The sequence below is a fragment of the Natrix helvetica genome (assembly GCF_964273705.1).
Source record: "Natrix helvetica genome assembly, chromosome: 2".
Taxonomy (NCBI): domain Eukaryota; kingdom Metazoa; phylum Chordata; class Lepidosauria; order Squamata; family Natricidae; genus Natrix; species Natrix helvetica.
Window position 1 is genome coordinate 61756578 of NC_138552.1, and position 19884 is coordinate 61776461.

Here is a 19884-nt window from a genome sequence, read left to right on the forward strand (position 1 = left end):
GGATAGAGCAGAGGTGTTCATCAGTGAGAACCCTTCTGTGCGCCCTTTTTCATCACAGAGAAAACTTGCTCACACAGGTATGTACTTCCAAACATGCACAGTATTTGAGCAGCTTGTAGGTGGAGTTGGGGAATCGTTCCAGGGATGAACCTTATGAATTGTGTGGGCCAGAGGTGGATTCCTACCAGTTCAGACTGGTTCAGCCGAGTAGGTAGTAACGCCCCAGAACCAGTTCTCTTGGCAGTGCCATAGGTGCGACCATCTTGTTTTTTCCTTCTGCACATGTGCAGAAGCAATTTTTTTAGTACTGCGCATGTGCATCCCTGAACGAACTGGCAGTAGCAGCAGCTGGAACCTAGTGCGGGTCCTACAGAATCATATTTTGCCTTATGTGTGCTATTACACTGGAGTTCTATCAGCTCCATCTGCATGCTTACAGGTGATTTCTCCACGTCAACTGCAAATGGATTGCTGAGCCGTCCAAAATTGAATGTCTGTGCTTCAAGATCAACAAAGCGACATGTAAACTCCATTTGAAGTGTGCTCGGTTTATCAACAAAATGAGCATCTGAGAATACAGCGGTGGTGACTTGGCTGATGAGTGTTTGGCAACAGGGAAAGTGACTCAAGTTTCTTTGCTACAAGTTTGTTTGCTGAGCCTTCCACAGTCGCAGCTTTACTTGAAAGGCTTTTACTGCATCGTACACGTCCGTGAACACACGGTCCTGTCCCTGAAGCTGAAGGTTTAGTGCAGTGCCACTATAAAACTAGCTTTCATAGCAGCTTCACTTTGTGGCTTTGCTTTTGTGAAAGGTGCTGCAATGACATCGAACTCTTTTTCAACTCTTCCACCTTCTTTAGCTTCTGGTGTATGTCCAAGTTTTTGTACTTGTCCTGATGTTTTGTCTCATACTACCGTCTCACACTATATTCTTTAAGTACAGCCACAGTAGCTCCGCAAACAAGGCACACGGTCTTATTTCAATGTCAACTGTTTTCAAAGTCCACTTTCCGTTTGGCCATTTTTGTGGGTTTAAATATCAGCATACAGGTATTCACAGCAGATTTGTTTATATGGGTATGAAACTGCGCAGAAAGCTCAAAGTCTTAGGTGCTGCTTGAGGTGAGCAGTTGTGAGCACTCTTGAGGTTCAGTAGGACGCTGTGAGTCTGGATGTTTTGAGCAGGTATAGCCACATCACAGCATCTATGGAGAGAAAGCAAGTGCCCGCAGGCCTCTTTGATGCAATTGAGATCATATATGTTATATAGGAGAGCTCCTGGATGGATGGAAGAAGAAAAACAGCAATCCACCATCACTCTGAAGCTGGTCTAGCAGCCACAAGGACGACTCAACCTCTCTAGTTAAGCTATCTCCATTTCTGATTAGATTCTGATATTCTCAGGGCTGCCTTTCAGTGTCTCTGATTGTAGGGGGGAAAAACTAAGACACAGTCCAGCTTTCCCAAGGAACTACAGAGTCTATCTTTTCCTAACAACTCGCCAACATCCCAAAAGCCCAGAAATAGAGTTCAAAATGCCTGAAATATCCACCCAAAATTTAGCTTTCACACGCAATGCTGGTTAGATCCCTCAGGGCCTCCTTGTGGGTCTGTCCTTTTTTTGGGGGGGGGGATTCAAAGTACCCCTCCATTGACTTCCAGACAAAGCCTTGGAGCATGGGGTGCTTAGCATGGGGCCCAAGGAATCAGGGGGATCATGTGAGAGGATGCCCATCAGGTGTTGGGGGCCAGTGGTTTAACCTGTGTGGTGTGCCAATGAAGGGTTTTGGGTCTCTGGACAGTATCTCCTGTGCCACCCTTGTTGAATCATAGTGATGTCAGGGTAACTAATCACCTTTGAGGGATATCTCCCACTTTAAGTGCCTTTAAAATGGTAAGCAACTTCCCAATGGAAGGTTGGCATGAAGGTTCAGAATATATATTGGATCAGAATATATATTGTTGTAAGTTTTATTTCTGTTACAAGGTCTATTGCAGTTATTTTATGTGTAATATAAAATTACAATACATACAATTCAAATCACATTGTTCTTTACCACAGCAGTGTATTGCATCTAATTTTGTAAATTAAAATCTAATAGTCTTTCCCCTAGACTAGAGCTTGGCGTTAAATACCATTTTAGTCCTTTTCATTTAGGGAATGTGCAAGGCCTTGAGCTTTCCACTTTGTACTTTCACTCCAGAGCCCTGGGCAGCAGAGGGCAAGTGCTCTCAAGCACTGGGATCCCACAGCCCAGCCCAGCTTCCCCGAGGGAAACTGGCCACTACCATCACTCTGCCCAGCAACAGCTGCAGCTTCTTGGCCTCGCTCTGCTGAGCCTCTTTGCCAGCCTGCGTATGCACCACCTTTTCACCTCTTTGCCTGGCCTCTCACCTTTGTGCCCAGCCTCACTCGGTTCCTCTGTGCGCATGCCAGGATGGGATGGGATGGGCCTGTGTGTGTATGCGCTCACTGCCTTCTGTATGCCCATGTGCCTGCTGGGATGGGGTGGGCTGGGCTGAAGTAACACTGACCCAATGCCTCCTGTATGCATGCATGCATGCATGCATGCATGCAGAGATGAGGGGGGAAGGCTGAAGCGCTGCCTGCCCAATGCCTCCTGGACCAGACCTGTCCGTGCATGCACCCACCGCCTCCTGTGTGCATGTGTGCCCTCCAGGATGGGGTGGGCCGGGCCTGTGCATGCATGTGCCCACCGCCTCCTGTGTGCATGTTCATCCACAGGGATGGGGTAGGCCACACACCAAAGTGATGTGGACAGACCTCTTTCCAGGATGGCTCCATGGGCTGGATGCGACATCACAGACTGGATCCAGTCCGTGGACCTTGAGTTTGACATCCCTGACATACAGTTTCAAACTTTATGAAATCAGGCAACATTAATCCTTAGAAGGAAAGAAAATATATTTTCATCAATAGCACCCAAACCCTGGACTTATTTGTTTTCTGACAAACAAGCCAAGGATTTGTTGGAAAAATATTCTGAAAATACATTTGTGTTACAAATTATCCCAATTACTCGGTCTTTCTGTGCTATGTCGCTGATTTTATTTCCACATACAATTTAATTCAAAAGAGAGAAAAAAGATATTCACTTTGTTTAATATGTATTAAAGGTAACTACAAGAGTGTGGGTGTGGTTTCTAAGCAGTGTTACAAAATAATTTGGAATAGGAAGAAAGATAGGTTTAACCAAACCTTTTTCTCAGATTCTAAATTAAAGAGCAATTGTATTTTTTTATGTTGACCAAATACATTTATAACCATAGAAAATTGTTTGGATTATATATTGAGGCTGGAGTCCCCTTTAGACTCTACTGGGAAGGGAAGTGCCAGATTCAAAATATAAGGAAGCTTTTATACCAGTTACCAAAAAATAAGAACAGAAGATCCAATAGGTTGGAGGGGAGGAGCCAAAGTCGCAACGAGACGACATGCGATCTGAATGCTCTGAGATCGCATCGATACTTTTGCCACTGGGTGGTCCAAATGGATCTAAACCGTCCCGCAGAGACGGTGAACAGGAAGAATACGTCTTGCTGAACTCAGGGACATCGCAAAGTCCCTGATTGATCCAAGAGAAGTTCTTCAAGCTTGTGACAAAAAATCCAGCCATTTGGCTGATGAAGGAAGCGGAGACTTAGGGGGTTTTTTTCACTTAAGTCCATCCTCCTCCATGCACATATGTATATATATGTTTGTCTTATGTGTATTTTTTATCTGTTTGATTGTACGCCGCCCCGAGTCCTTCGGGAGAGGGTTGCGGCTAATCAAATAAAATTATTATTATTATTATTATTATTAAGTCGGAGAGACTCTAAAACTGAAGGATACAGAAAGAGAAAGTGTTTCCAGCTGGTGAGGAATTTTTACTGTTTTAAAAGTGACTGCCTATAAAAAACTTAAAATTAATTTAAATTGGAGAACAGAAGAAATAAGCAGCAGAATTAAATTTGGAATGGTTTTGGACAGTGGATTATCTTAATTTTTAAATGCTATCTTCACGGATGGAATTTATGCAAGCCTTTTAAAACGAATGGATTAAGTTTTCTTCTTCTATTTTTTTTCTTTTATTATTCTTTGTAACCTATGGACTAAAATTCTCCTCTTTCACTACTGTGGGTGTTTTTCTAACTCATTTAAGAATGGCACTTTTTAAAACTTGAAATACAAAAAAGAAACAAAATGAAACAAAGAAAATTGCAACATTACAACAATAACACTGCTACTTGGAGGCTAGAGGTTTGTGTATTGGAAATGAAACACTTTTATTTTTTTTTCACTGGTTATCCTGGCTTGGCACTTCAAGGTCTCACTGCTTGTTTATAGAGAGTGATAAGAAGAAAAGCACACAGATGTTCCTTTGAAGTATATTTCTAACCAGAGAATGGTGAAAATGAAATATTATTGTGAATTTATGCTTAATCCTGTTAAAACCTTCTAAGCTAGAGCAGCAGTGTTTGTTAGCTGGAGATAATGGCACAATTTCAACAGCAGAAATAAGTTTTAAGTCTGCAAAAGATATTCTCAGAAATACAGAAATTATCAGATACTTGTGAGAGGATAGAGAAGAAGTTGGAAGACTTAGTGCATCTAACAGCAAAATATGATGAAGAAGTTGAAGATGTTTATCAAATGTAAAAAGTGGCGGTTAAAATCCTAAAAATCGAAGAGGAAAATGAATATAAAGAAATTAAAATTGCTGATATTTATGGCGATTGGTTTGTCTCTGAAAAGGGAAAGAGTGGAATACTGAAAGAGGAATTAAATGGAGGGGAAATTTACCCCAGATGGCAAGATACAGAAGAAAAGAAAAGAAAAGAATGTATGGATTTAAAGAGAGAAATTTTATTAGCAATATCATTGATAACACTACCGACAATCAAAGATAAGCTGATTAAGGAAACAGAAGAAGGGCATCGAAATCACATGAGAGATTTTATAAGCAAAGAGTTGCTAAGAGGAGTCTATACGAAGTTGATTAAGGAGATGATTAGAGGATTGACACCACAAATGGCAGAAGTTATGAGACTGTTTTGCCACTGGAAAGATACAGGTTGATAGATGGAAGAGTATAATTTAAAACTAGTTAAACTTAGTGAAATTTAGTGACAATAGATATAGTTAAATAATTGATAATGATAATAATGTATACAATGTGTAGTGTTATAAGTAATAATTGGATATGAATATTGAACGTTACCCATGAAAGGAAGATTAGAAATCCTTTTGGACTATATATAAAGGTTAATAAAAAAAGAATTAAGTTAGATTTAGTTAAGTCTTGATTATTAGGGGGGAATGATATGATATAGGATATAGTCAAATAAAGGAGAGATAATGATAACAACGTATATACAGGTATAGGTACAACATAAGGAAATGGGATGTAAATTGTAAACAGTAATTTGGAAAGAAGGATTAGAAAACTTTGTTATTAAATATTATGGATGTTGAGCTAGAATAGGACATAAGGATCCAGTATTATTGGAGGATTTTAGAAATAGTAAATGAAATGCCAGTATGTGGTTATGTATTAAATCTTGGTATATTTTATGATGAAGGATGTTTAAACAATTATAGTCAAATGAAAATGGAGGTATGATGATGGTAACATGTATAAATATCTGAGTTAAAATACTGAGTTAATATGAATTATGTTTGTTGACTGTGGAAGAGATGCACGTAAGCCTTTTTGTAACCTTTTGTGTTGTGTTTGTTTTGAAAATTAAAAAAAAACTTTTATTAAAAAAAAAGAAGATCTAATAAGTTAGCTGTGTTGGCTATGACGGCCCTTTCAAAAGGTCGTGTAGACCTGGTTCTTTCCGTAGGCACTGGGGTTGGGTTGTTGTGACGAGTTCCTGGATGCTTCTCTCCAGATGTCAGTTTGGAGGAAGATGAACCAGTTCCAGGCACTTCTGGAGGGCAGTTGGTTAACTGGAGGGATTTAGCTCAAGGACACCTGCAGCAGGAGAGCCTTGATGCTTCAGGTGGAGAAAACATGCAGCTGCAGCCAGTCAGTGATGAGGAAAAGGAACTGCGTTCTGCCCTTGATCCAAGAACATGTAGGGTAGAGAATAGGCAGGAGCAGAGAAGGTCAGCCAGATAACTCTCGAGGAGAATGCCTCACTCTTCTTGATGGGTTGCACCAGAAGTTAGCTCTTTAGCACAGCAGACCGATGGAAGTGATGCTGGGAACCACCTGTTCATCTCCTAGATGTGTGTTTTCCTGTCGCTGTGATTCTTGCCTTGCTTTGGATTGACACCATACCTTGACTTGAATCGTGCCTTGTGAACTCTGGACTTTTCTTGTCTCGTAAACCCTCTTCTATTGTGGATTTAATTTTGCCTATTGGGTTTATTTTGATTGAGAAATTTTCAAGTGCCTTTTGGACTCATTGGCCATTGATCTGTAGACTAGTATTGGTCTGCTTGCGGCTGGACTTAATTAGGACAGTTCTAGGTTTTGGTGAAGAGAGCTGCTGGGGAATATTAATAAATCCACTAAACCACATTTGTGTATGTGCGGGTGCAGGATAGCACAATTGTCAGCATTGGAGCTATGCCATGGATACATGTAGTTAGTGGGTTTATACAATTTATATATTTTTGGACTATAATGGAATTCTTTGCTTTTATCTGGTCCACTTTCCAGACTTTATTGGATAGCTGGATGATCATATAAAACTGGATAAATAAACAAACTGAAGATCAGCATTTTTCTGGGCACTAGGTTGCAGAAATATTGGAGAAGTCTGGTCCACAGTTTTACAAGGCACCAATATATCTCAATCAGTGTGTATAAGTCTTCGGCCAATGTGAGACCTGAACAAGGGATTTCACTTGTAGTGAAATAAATAGGTACTTTGAACTTGTGAATAATTAACTTTCTTCACTGCTTTTTTTTAGACATTATCAGAAATGACACAATATCATTACGTACCTCGTCTTGCCCACGAGGGCACATAATTGTTAAACATTGCAAGTAGTGCAGTATCATCTCTCTGGCCACGAACAGAGAAAGAGGGCTATGATAAAAAGATATTTTTTTTATTTGAATCATTTAGGGTCAAAGAGAGGGACAACATTAAGAACAAAATTACATCACAAACATTAAGCAAAAACAATGTGCAAGCAGAGTTACAGAAAGAGAGCAAATCTTACCTAAGTTTTTGAAAAGTTATTTGTTGCTTATATTTAGCAGTAAAGGAAGACTTACAATGCAAAAGCATAAAGATTTCTGCAAATATTTTAAATAATTTCCTAAAGAAGGAATTAAATAATAGATTTATATTTAAATTAAACAACTATAGATCCTATTTTGGAATCCCATGTCCACTGAAACAAGAACTGCTCAGTATTTTTCTTCTAATATATTTTATATTTTCACTACTTTTCATTTTATAAACCATTCTTCAAAAGTGCATGGATTTTGAAGCAGTAATTTGGAAAATAAATATAATCTACTGGTCTAGTATTATTTGAAACTGACTAACTTAGGCCAATTGGATGAACCTATCTCCAAATAACTCTTATTACTTTTCCCAACCATTGATCTATGCTTTTTTTTTTTAATGCAGGTGAATAAAAATGGAAAGCTGGATAACATATTAAGCTTCTTGGAACACTAGTAAACTCTAGGCAAGGGATTCATAAAGCCTGGGTCATGATCTCCTGATGGAGCCACAAATAGCTTTGAAGGAAGTTGCATTTCTCCTACTGAATCTGGAGGATGCAGCCTATCTGACTGCTAGCTTAGGTTTGAGCACTTATTCAATGACCTTCTCTGCCACTGTTTCTATTCCCGATGGCCACTCAAGCAACCTAGCCAAGATCACAATGCTCTTATCCAATCTCCTCTTTGTTCTCTTTTTGGGCATCTCTAAGTGGTTGAGATGTTCTCTTCTTGGGCATCTCTAAGGGAGTTGGTTTATTAAGCCCTGCACTCACACTCACTCCAGTCAAGCTAAAATTACTATTCAGAGAAGGACAATGCATTGCAATGGGAGCCCAGTAAACTTAGGCTGCCTGATGTTTCAGAAATTAGACCTGCTTGTAAAATATTTATTTTCTTTCTAACCAACATAATTATTATAAAACAAATAATTGTTGTATTTCAAAACAAAGAAAATGCAAGTCCAAGTATAAAATAGCCATGGGTTAATTATATAAATTAAGAAGTAAAAGCTGAAGAAAGGTGCTAGATGCTCAGAGGAGATTAGCAACAAGAAGCAGAATAAACTACAAAAAGGATTTTAAATCACCAAAATGAAGGTAATTTTTAAATTTATGGTAGGATTTAACAAAACTCTGTTTAATTGCACCTTTTGGTTTCCTGGCTTTGGGAAAGTGTATGATTTGATTCTGGTGATAATTCCACCTGTTGACCAAGTCTAGAAACCATAAAAGATATCAAAAGAATAAATAAATGTATGAATAAAGAATAAATAAAATATGAAAAAAAAAATCATATCTATTTTTTTCAGTCATTTACAATAGATCTGTTCTAAGTATAGAATGTTTTGTGATGTACATTATAATCAGTGTTTTTTAAAGTTAAGTGGATGTTTGCTTCCATTAAAACACTGGCTACATTCAAACTTTGGTTTATTTTAAAAGAAATCCACTAAAATCAATAGATCTTCAATTATTCATTTGCAGGTTTATTGATTACAATGATCTACTATAAGTAGAAACAATTCTGGATTTCATGACAATAGTTGTATTTTTAATTAGAACTTTTGGCTTTATAGTTAGCTTGCTCTGTTACTAGTTTTAAAGGTCATAACTGGGACATATAGCCTTATGATTATATATTTAGCAATAATATAGGAGATATTAAGAAATTTTGTTGGTTGGAAAACTTCCATTTTTTAATTTCTTTTCCCCAATGGTATAATTTGTTTTATGTATATTTGATTATTGGAAATGGAATTTAATTTATTGATAACATACACCATCCTCATGCAATCCATTAAGAAAATGTTTTATCACAAGGTGACAAGACTGGAACAAACTATATATATTGTGATTGGACAGAAGGATAGACAATGTATTAAGTAGGTTAATTGTTAATGGTTGAGACTAGCTGTATATAATGTGAATGTATGGTCACTTCGACTTCGCGGTACTGCAGTTTTAAATGTAAAAATAATAAAAATATATTCCAAAAAAACAAAAAGAAAGAAAGAAAATGTTTTATTATTTTGGTCTAATTAATATATTTATGGAAATATAAATATAAATAGCTTCTGTGAAACCAAAGTTTTTGGAGATTCTTTCTAGAGCATTGGTTCTCAACCTTCCTAATGCCGCGGCCCTTTAATACAGTTGCTCATGTTGTGGTGACCCTCAACCATAAAATTATTTTCGTTGCTACTCTATAACTGTAATTTTGCTACTGTTATGAATCGTAAGGTAAATATCTGATATACAGGATGTATTTTTATTGTTATAAATTGAACATAATTAAAGCATAGTGATTAATCACAAAAACAATATGTAATTATATATTGTGAAATATTTCTTAATATATCTATATATTAAGGGAATATATCTATATATTAAGGGAATTCCGTCAAAAGTTAAAGACTCACCTATTTCAATCAGCTGGCCTGGCACTTTCTTAGTTTTACCCCCGGGGATTTATTTTAATTGGGTTTGGGGTTTTAATTGGGATGTTTTTAGGTATTTATTTCTTGTACAGTCTATCTCCCCCTCTAAATGTATTTTAAATGTATTTTATTGTTATTTTATTGTTATGACGGTATTTTATTTGCATTGACTGTACACCGCCCCGAGTCCCTTTTTGGGAGAGGGGGCGGTCTAAAAATCTAAGAAATAAATAAATAAATAAATAAATATATCTTTCTCTTTCTGTCTCTCTCTCTCGCTCTCTGTGTCTGTCTGTCTGTCTCTGTATGTGTGGCTCTTTGTCTCTCCCCCCTCCCCCCCGTCTGTCTCTCTCTGTCATTCTCTCTCTGTATCTCTGTCTCCCTCCTCCCTTCCCCATCTCTGTCACTGTGTGTGTGTGTGTGTGTGTGTGTGTGTGTGTGTGTGTCTGCCTGGTTGGCTCTCTCTCTCTCTGTATCTCTCTCTGTCTGTTTGTCTGTTTCTCACTCACTCACTTAATCACTCACTCTGTCCCTCCCCATCTCTGTCACTGTGTGTGTCTGTCTGTCAGTCTCTCTCACTCAGACACATGGACACACATATTGTGGTCACCTTTAATCACAGGTTAAAAGTACCTGGCAGTGGCGGTTTTCCCTGGGGGAAAGTCTCTGAGGCTGTAATTTATGGGGTGTGCACACGCCACGTGCCTATGTTTTCAATGGTGTGGAGCCACGGCGAGGCTCTGCGCAGCTGGCGATGACTCCGTACCCCATACCGGGAAGACAAGGAACCTCCCTCTGCAGATGGGCTCTGGACCCCACACATCTTTCTCGTTTCCAATTGGGGGGATCCATGCAGAGGATTTCTCCCCCCAATTGGAAACAAGGCCGCGCCCTCCCCCTGCCCGGCTCGCAGCGGTGGCAGTGCCGTTGGGTGATAGGCAGGGCGGAGGAGGGCGCAGCAATGCTGCCCTTGCCTCTGGGGCTCTTCTTGTGGGACATGCTGGCTTGCGCTGCTTCAGGGCGCCCAGGGCGCCGGCTGCTCCACGCGCAGCCTGACTCCCAGCACCGCTGGCATCCCATCCAGTGCCCATTCTCGGCAGCACAGATGGGCTCCAGACCCCACACATCTTTCACAGCCGCCTCGTTTCCAACTGGGGGGATCCATGCAGAGGATTTCTCCCCCCCAATTGGAAACGAGGTGGCTGTGAAAGACAAGGCAGCCTTTGTAAGAGTGAGAACATTTTCCCACCATTACGAAGTCTCCGAGGCTGTAATTGTATGGGGTGTGCACACGCACCTATGTTTTCTACGGCATGGAGCCACGGCGATGCTCTGCGTGGCTGGTGATGACTCCGGAGTCCATCTGCGGGGGGTTTCAAGGAATGAGGTGGAGTTTAAAGTTTAGAGTTCTTAGCGACCCCTGTGAAAAGGTCATTCGACCCCCAAAGGAGTCGTGACCCACAGGTTCAGAACCCCTGTTCTAGAGGAATTTATGATACATATTAATTCCCTTCCAGATATAGGCACTTGGATAACTGCTTCACAAATCTACCACAAGTAGCCATCTATACTGAAATTTAAGGCCTAGTTTGTTTAAACATGTTTGCAGATAAGCATAAAGCACCAATTTATAAGGCACAATGATCAGCTCTATCAACTGGTCACATTATGACTTATCACAATTAATAGATTGTGTCTAACATAAGAAGAGATAAGAGTATTTTAACTAGTGCAAACAAGTTTAAAACAATCACTTTCACTTACATGCTTGTTCTAGCACGAAGTGAATGAAAAGGATAAAATCCAGTCTTACAAACTAGGGCAGGAATTTCCAATAATGTTTAATGTTTGGGACCAAAAGCCTTATCGGAGTGTGCTTATTATTTTCTCTACTTCTTCAAATATTTTATATGAATCTCTGCAACTTTGTCATATACAGTATTTATTCCCATTATTTTATTTCATGTTTTCATGTTCTTCAATTATACTTTCTGCTTCTAATGCATTCAAATCCTATATGCACTTGCTTACAGAGCAAACAAATCAATCGAAAACTACTTATTTCTTTAGCTATTCTGAAAACAGAATTAGTGTTTCAAAATTTGAAAAATGATAGCTAATATTTTATTTGTACCAGATAAAAACCCATATATGAATATTCAGTAATCATTGATGCTATAGTTGCCTTTTAACAAATTAATATTATGTAAAATTTAAAAACAACAGCAAGCATATTTATGAAAATGCATAAAAAGGTAATTTGCAACCTGTTTTTGAAACTTATTTTAATTACTATTCAGCAAGAACAAATACATAAACCATACAAAACACTGACATATTGCCAGACTTTGTATTATTTAAAATATTACTGATTTTCACCAGTATATTTTCTTACCGTGGAGCTGCGAGGCTTAGAAACGTTTGGGGGTAAGGAATCTAAGGTAAAAAGATATATCAATTACTCTAAAAATATCAGTTGTGACTTATTATTAACATCAGCATTAAGGAGCAAAGACAAGCTTTATCTCCATGCAAAGACAAATTCAGTTCCCATTTAAAAAAAATGAAAGTAAACAAATGAAGCACATGTGAATTGATCCTGGAACAGATTTTTCTGGAATAGAAAAGTTTATGTATAAACTTTTGTCTACTCATCAAGATGATCTTGTACTTTTGCAATTTACTGGAGGGTTTTTCAACAGGCTGGAAAGTAGAAGAGCCTCATTACTAGTTCATCATCAGCAAAAGATCAAATTGGGAACAAAATGTGCTAACTCTCCCCAAAATTGGCTCCAGGGGGATAGAAACCTTATCATGTCAGGTTTTCCTGATGTGTAAACTAACTACAGATTATTATAAATACTTGGACTTAGATCCAGAACTTATGGGTGAACTGAGAATTTTCTGAACTTTCAAAAGTTTGCTATGCCTCTGAGCCCAAAACTGGCAGGGCAAGATGGCACACTTCCGTTGTCTTTGTGAACTGTGAAATTTGACTCCACCTTCAAAATTCAGGCTTCCGGTCTTTGTCTCCGAGCCACCCAGAGGAATCTCTTGTGGATTGTGATTCCTTGAACCCTTTGGAGAAAAAAAACTTTCACCTATTGCTAGATTTACTAAAGAAATTCCCATCTGTCTGGATTCTCTGTCTCCTGGACTCGTCTGCCTGCTCTTCTTCTCCAGCTGCCCAGTCTCTACAGTGATTGATTCCTTTGCTTTCCAAACCATGTCTCCAAAAAGACCACCTCCGGGAAAACCTGGTTTTGCTACTTCTGCTCCAACATCTGCAACATCTAGCCCAGCCACACAGTCAAAGATAACAGAACTGATGCAACCCAAGACTACAGAGATAGACTTTCAACAAATGCTCCAACAAATTTTACAGGGCCAAGAGGAAATTAAGAAACAGCTAAGGGAAATGAAAGATGAAATCAAAGAAAATCAAGTGCAAATCTATAAGAACTCACAGAGACTGGACGTTGTGGAGGGTGGGGTGGCGGAGGCGAGAGGGGGGGTTGAGGCCTTGCAGAGGGGAAACAAAGAACTTGATACCCAACAAATGAAAACAGATTTTGAGAGAATGTCCTTCTATCTTAGATTCCAAAATGTAATAGAAACAGATGGGGAAAATATAAGGGACATAATGACTAATATTTTAGCTGAATACATACACAAAGATAAACAACAGATGGAATGGGAGATAGATCTGGCTTATAGAGTGAACTCAGTATATGCCAGAACACACAATGTGCCCAGGGAGGTTCATATTAGATTCCTTAGGAAAAGCACAAGAGATGAAATTCTGGGTGTGCAAAGGGGGCAAACACTCACATACCATGATAGGGAGATAACCATTCTAAAACAGATTCCCAAAAAAATTAGGGAGAAAAGGAAAAATTATTCGCAATTGGCGAATAAATTATACCAGAAGGGGGTGTGGTTTAGATGGTTGATGCCTGAAGGTATGCTGATATTCTGGGAGGAGAAAAGAATTAGAATTAACACACCCATAGAGGCACAGGCCTTTATGGAAAAAAACAAAGCGAACCTAGAAAAAACAGAAGATACCACAATGGTCACACAGGACACGGGAGGGGCCGGAGCTCTGCCAGCAGGGGGAGAAGGGGCAATACCAAGAAAGCTCAGATCACAAAAATGAATAAGAAAGCCACAATGTTATAAACAAACCGAAAGTAATAATGAAATTATATCTAGATTATATATTATAACAATATAAGCTGACTGAAAAAAAATTTTTTTTTCTAGAATTAATATGCTGATCTTTTATGACTATGGACTAATGCTTGATATATGGATGTAACCTATGAGATTGGAGGGAGGGGGCCTCTGTCACACTTGCTACTGCCAAAATCTGTAACCATTCCATTTACCCTTTTCCCTATAAATGTTTTAAAAAAACCAATAAAACTTTTTTCAAAAAAAAAAAAAAAGATTATTATAAATAAAAAAAATGTAGTTTCGTATGATAGTGAAAGAATGTTGGTCTTACCTGAATGTGTCTTTTAAGTAGAGTAGAGGGAGGGGTCACGCGAGGGTTTAACACAGCCTGATTGGTCATTAGACTGAAAGAAAACTTCTTAACCTTCTGTCTCTCCTATTGGTTCCCAGTTTCCTTGATGTCGAAAGTCTGCATCTGAAAGTCAAAAACAACAAGGGACAAGCCCCAGGGTCGCCCGTTTCTCCCCCGTCCAGTCCCTGTCTAACTAACCAGGGTGGGATGTGACCCCTCCCTCTACTCTACTTAAAAGACATGTTCAGGTAAGACCAACATTCTTTTTCCAGTAGAGGGGAGGGAGGGGTCACGTGAGGGACATACCTAAGCTACGTCCCAGGGAGGGAAGACTGGGTCCCCGGGGGAGGATCGGCCACCACCTGCTGAAGGACCCTCCAGCCAAAGGACGCCTCAGCCGAGGCGTAAACATCTAGCCTGTAATGGCCAATGAAAGAGGTCGGTGAGGCCCAAGTGGCCGCCCTACAGATTTCCTCAAATGGAGCTCTGGTAGCCCAAGCCGCTGTAGCTGCGGCACTCCGAGTGGAAGGGGGAACCCGACCCGGAGCATCGTAAGCCGCAATGATTGCCTGTCGTATCCACCTGCCAATGGTGGCGGAGGACACCTTGGTCCCTAGGGAACCCGGTTGGAAAGACACAAAGAGTGCCTCCGTCTTACGCGTTCCCTCCGTTCGTCTAAGGTATATGCGGAGAGCGCGCCAGATGTCCAACCAGTGCCAGAGGCGTTCCCGCTCATGCGACGGGCTCGGACAGAAGTTAGGCAACACGATTTCCTGATCTCTATGAAAAGGAGTATTCACCTTCGGTAGAAAGGTGGGGTCGAGACGAAGGGTTACCCTGTCCTGACGAAAACACAGAGATCATCCCTGGTCGAAAGGGCGCCCAACTCCGATATACGTCTGGCCGAAGTTACGGCTATCAGAAAAGCCACCTTGAGGGTGAGCAGACGTAGATGGACTGTATGGAGAGGTTCGAAGGGGGCTCCCGTGAGAGCCCTGAGAACCAAAGGGAGGTCCCAAGTTGGGAATCTATGTACTGGAGGAGGCCTAATATTCGCCGCCCCTTTGAGAAAACGCTTGATAAGAGGAGAATGGGATAGAGTGTGGGATCCCTCCCCACCTAACACCATGGCCAGGGCTGCCACCTGTCGTCGTAAAGTATTATGAGACAGGCCGTCCTTCAACCCCTTCTGCAGGAACTCCAAGACATTAGGAATCGTGGCCCTGGAGGCGTTCAGACCTAGAGCAGCGCACTATTTGGCAAAAACCGCCCAGGTAGCATTGTAGATCCTGGTGGTGGAAGGCTGCCTGGATGCCTGGATGTCACCCCCAAGAGCCAGGCGGTCAATTGGAGCCACTGGGGCTCAGGATAGACTAGGACCCCCTGGCGTAAGGTCACCTCCCCCGGGGGAATCTGCCACGGATCTGATACCGATAATTTGACCAGGTCCGCGAACTAAGGTCTCCTGGGCCAATGCGGGGCAATCATGATGATGAGGGGCCCCTCCGCTACTATCTTTCTGATGGTCCCTGGGATGAGGGGAAGGGGAGGAAAGGCATAAAGTAGGCCAGGAGGCCATCTGCTCCTGAGGGCATCCATGCCCTCCACTGTGGGCGTCTGGAACTGGGGGAAGAAGCGAGGTAGCTGCGAATTGCTGGGCGTGGCAAACAAGTCCACTAGTGGGTTGCCGAATTCCCGACAGACCTTCTGGAACAGTTTGGGCGCCAATTGCCACTCGCCGTTGTCCAGAGTCACTCGGCTCAGCCAATCCGCTTGGTGGTTGGACACCCCCGATATATGTTCCGCCACCAGGGAAGCCAAGTGTCTCTCCGCCCACAATCCAAGAGTCTGCACCTCCCACCCAAGGGCTCGGGAGTGGGTTCCACCCTGCCAGTTCACGTGCGCTTTCCTGGCGATATTGTCCGCCAGGAGGAGGACGTGCTGGTCCCGTAGGAGTCGGCTGAAGTGTCACAGGGCCAGTCTCGCAGCCTTGAGTTCCAGCCAGTTTATGTTGTGGCTGATATCCGAGGCTGTCCACTGTGCCTGAGCCATGTGGGAGGCCATCACCGCCCCCCAGCCGAAGAGGCTTGCATCCGTCGTCACTGTTACTCTGTCCGGCTCCCAAAATGAGCCTCCCTGCTGTACCGCTGGGGTCAGCCACCACCGAAGAGACGCTCGTACGTCCGCCGGTAGGCGTAGGGACCGTAAGGAGTTGCTCATCCTCCTCTTCTGGAATGGGATCAGAGCCCACTGAAGCAGACGCAGATGGAGGCGGGCCCAGGGAACTATCTACCATCTTGCCTAGGAGTTGCGATAGGGTCAGGACGGAAACTGACCTTCTTGCCCTGACCTTGGTTACAAGTTGCCGAAGGCTGGTCAGTCACTCTGGAGAAAGCTTCACTATTCCTGTCAATGAATTTATGACTGTCCCTAGGTGAAGAATCTGATTTGAGGGCGACAGGTGACTTTTGGAGAAGTTGACAGAGAACCCCAGGGACTGGAGCCAGCGTATGGTGAGTCGGAGGTCTGAGTTTGCTCTGGTCAGGGAGTCTGCTTGCACTAGGACGTCATCCAGGTAGCATTGGAGCCTCACCGGCACCGAGCGCAGGTGAGCCGCCAATGCCGCCAGGACCTTCATAAAGGTGCGGGGAGCTGAGGCCAGACCGAAGGGAAGGGGCCGGTATTGATAATGATTCTCCCCGTGGGAGAACCAAAGGTACTTGCGGTGGGACTGCAGAATGGGAATGTGGAGGTACACTTCCGTTAGGTCCACCGAGGCCAGAAAATCCCCCCGCCGAATGCCCTGAAGGATGGATTTCAGGGAAGACATTTTGAAGTGTCGGTAAACGAGGAACTGGTTCAAAGCGCCTGAGGTCCAGCATCGCCCTCCAACCCCACGAGCTCTTTGGCACTACAAACAAGTTGGAGTAGTGACTCCTCCTGCATTCCGTGGCCAGAACCTCCTCCACCGCCCGAATCTCGAGAAGATGTTTTACGGCGAGATCCATGAGGCAGCGGCGCTCCGGGCTTCTGGACAGGGGAAAAGTTCTGAAGAACCTCGGGGGGGTGGAGAGGAACTCTAGCCTCAGGCCGAACTGGACAGTGGCCCTGACCCAGGCGTCTGTGGTTATCCCGTCCCACTGGTCCGCATATAGTGCGAGACAGCCGCCGATGGGAGGGCTCGGATTCGAGTCACTTCCCCCTGTGGAAAGGGCGGCCGCCCCCCCCCCCATGAAAGGGCTGTTTGGACTGGGACTGGAACCTATTACGGTCCTGTTAAGGAGGCCGTGAGTGATGCCTGTCCTGTCTGTACGGTTGATATCGCTATTGTTGTTCGTGATCAGGGGTCCTAAAGGAGGGTCTACAGTAAGGATGGGGATGGGACTCCTGCTTTTTCATGGTGGAAGGCATAACTTTCCTTTTATCTTTGTTTTCCACCAAGATGGGGCCAGGGCCACCCCAAAAAGATTGGGTCCCGCGTAGGGGGCCGCACCCAAATTCCACTTTGCCTTATTGTTCATTTCCAACTGCGAAGCCACAGGAGGCGACAGGAGGAGACAGAAGTGGCCAGGGCACTGGAGGCGAACCTGAGCGCATCCAGGGTCACGTCGGCCGAATACTGTGAAGCTGCTAGAATATTCGTAATATCCTGATGTAGGCGGTCGTCCTGGATCAGAATTCGATCCTGGAGCTGTCGAAGCCACATCACCGTGGTACGGTTAAAATACGATGCTGCGGATGCCGCCCTGACCGCCCATGCAGAAGCATTGAAGTTTTTGCGGAGTATCAATTCCGCCCACTTATCCTCTGGCTTCATCTTGTCTGCCGCATCCCCGGACACTACGGGGGAGGAGGAAACGAGAGCCGCTATCGGGGTGTCAATAATCGGGAGCTGGAGCTCCTGGGCAAAGGCCTGTTCCACGTTATAGGTGTGATGGTTGTTGCCGCCCGGAGTGGAGAAGTTGGAAGGCCAGGCCCACTGATTCTTCAACACCTCCAGGAACAAGGGGGGGGCAGGGATCTCCTCCTTGTTCATAGCTGTGTTGGAGAACATCGCCATGTCTGCATCCCTGGGGGAGGGACTGTGGGGTCCCCAGTTCCAATTTTAGTTGTCTTCTTAGCCTTATGCAATAACGGCTTGAAAATGGCCGGGGGCAGCAGGGTCGAAGAAAATGGGGAGTCGGGGGGGGGGCAGAGTCTTCATCTTCTGAGAAACCCAAGTCGTTACGGTTGTCCTCACCTCGAGTGGAGCCCTCGCTAACCAGGGAGGGGGGGTGGCCCTAGATCGAGACCTATGATAGGAATAGGACCTGCCGTGGTAAGGTGCCCTGTCCCTCTGAGCAATGCCACGGGAAATGGCTGCCAAAATAAGTCTCCTAATGTTTTCTGGAAGGTGTTCAAGATCCCCCAGGTCTTCTTGGGCCTGAACTGGGTCCCGAGGGTCCCGACCCCTGGCTGACTGGAAGTGCCTGGAGGAACCTTCCAGGGGATCCGCTATTTCTGCCTCAACAGGATCGGGAGACCCTGGTGGGGAAGGAGAATCAGCTCTCCTGGGACTTTGGCACGACCTGAATGGGGACACCGAGGGAGACGAAGGGCTGAAACCCCTCCGAGGAGAGGGGGAAGGATCCTGGATGGGCCCAACCGGGGATCGGGACCTGGATCTGAGCCTAGCCGCCATGGCCTGTTTCTCCGCCCTGGCGATGGTTCTTTCCAATGCCCTCTGGCGCCTCTGTTCGTCCCTCTCCGTAGCCCTAGACGGCCTCTGTGCTGCCAAAGGCCTAGAGGCAGAAGGTCTGGCCCTTGCATGGTCAGGATGGGCGTCCCTTTCTTCTGGAACATGGGCAGGAGTGGCCTGTGCTGGTTCAGCACGCGCCGCCATCACCCCACTCATGTGCCTGTAGCCTTAGGACTCTTGCAGGCCTTCTGCTTGTGATCAGGTAGGCCCGTTGGTCCGGGCCTACCCGCTGGTGCTAGGATAACCTTGGGATCGCCTTTGCAGCCTCCGTTCAGTGTGTGCGGGCACCGTAGAAGTTTGTCAGCCTGACGCATGTGGCAGCTTCCAAAATGGCCACCGGAGCCTTTCACCCGATCTTCAAGTCTTCGGGCGGCTGCGGCTTGTATGCTGATGATACTCAGCTATACATTTCCACTCCGAACCACCCCAATGAGGCCGTCGAAATGATGTCCCGGTGTCTGGAGGCCGTACGGGTCTGGATGGATGGCAACCGACTAAAACTCAACCCTTCCAAGACGGAGTGGCTGTGGCTTCCGGCCTCCCGGTTCAACCAGGTGCTTCCATCTCTGGCCATCGGGGGTGTCCAACTAGCCCCCATGGAACAGGTGCGCAATTTGGGCGTCCTCCTGGATGCCCGGCTGTCCATGGACAACCATGTAACAGCCGTGGCAAGGGGGGCGTTCCATCAGGTCCGCCTGATGCGCCAATTGCGCCCCTTATTGGACCGGGATGCCCTACGCACAGTCACCCATGCGCTAGTGACGTCTCGCCTGGATTACTGCAATGCTCTCTACATGGGGCTTCCCTTGAGATGCACTCGGAGACTACAGTTGGTCCAGAACGCGGCTGCGCGGGTGATTATGGGGAGGACTAGATACTCCCCTGTAACACCTCTCCTGCGCGAGCTGCACTGGCTGCCTGTGGTCTACCGAGTGCGTTTCAAGGTTTTGATTATGATCTTTAAAGCGCTCCATGGCA

General features: G+C 44.0%; 1 protein-coding gene across 5 annotated transcripts in view; it reads right to left on the minus strand.

Moving 5' to 3' along the window:
* SYK (spleen associated tyrosine kinase) overlaps positions 1 to 19884 on the minus strand; it is a 55586-nt gene that overhangs the window by 10869 nt on the left and 24833 nt on the right. For 3 of the 5 annotated variants that reach the window (XM_081941630.1, XM_081941632.1, XM_081941631.1), the window contains 3 exons: positions 12033 to 12073; positions 8348 to 8416; positions 6967 to 7051 (listed from right to left, as the gene is read on the minus strand). The exons of 1 other annotated variant lie outside the window; for it this stretch is intronic. In XM_081941630.1, the coding sequence (XP_081797756.1) occupies positions 6967 to 7051; positions 8348 to 8416; positions 12033 to 12073 (195 nt within the window). The remainder of the gene's footprint in view (positions 1 to 6966; positions 7052 to 8347; positions 8417 to 12032; positions 12074 to 19884) is intronic. One more of the 5 variants, XM_081941633.1, reaches the window with a different exon arrangement.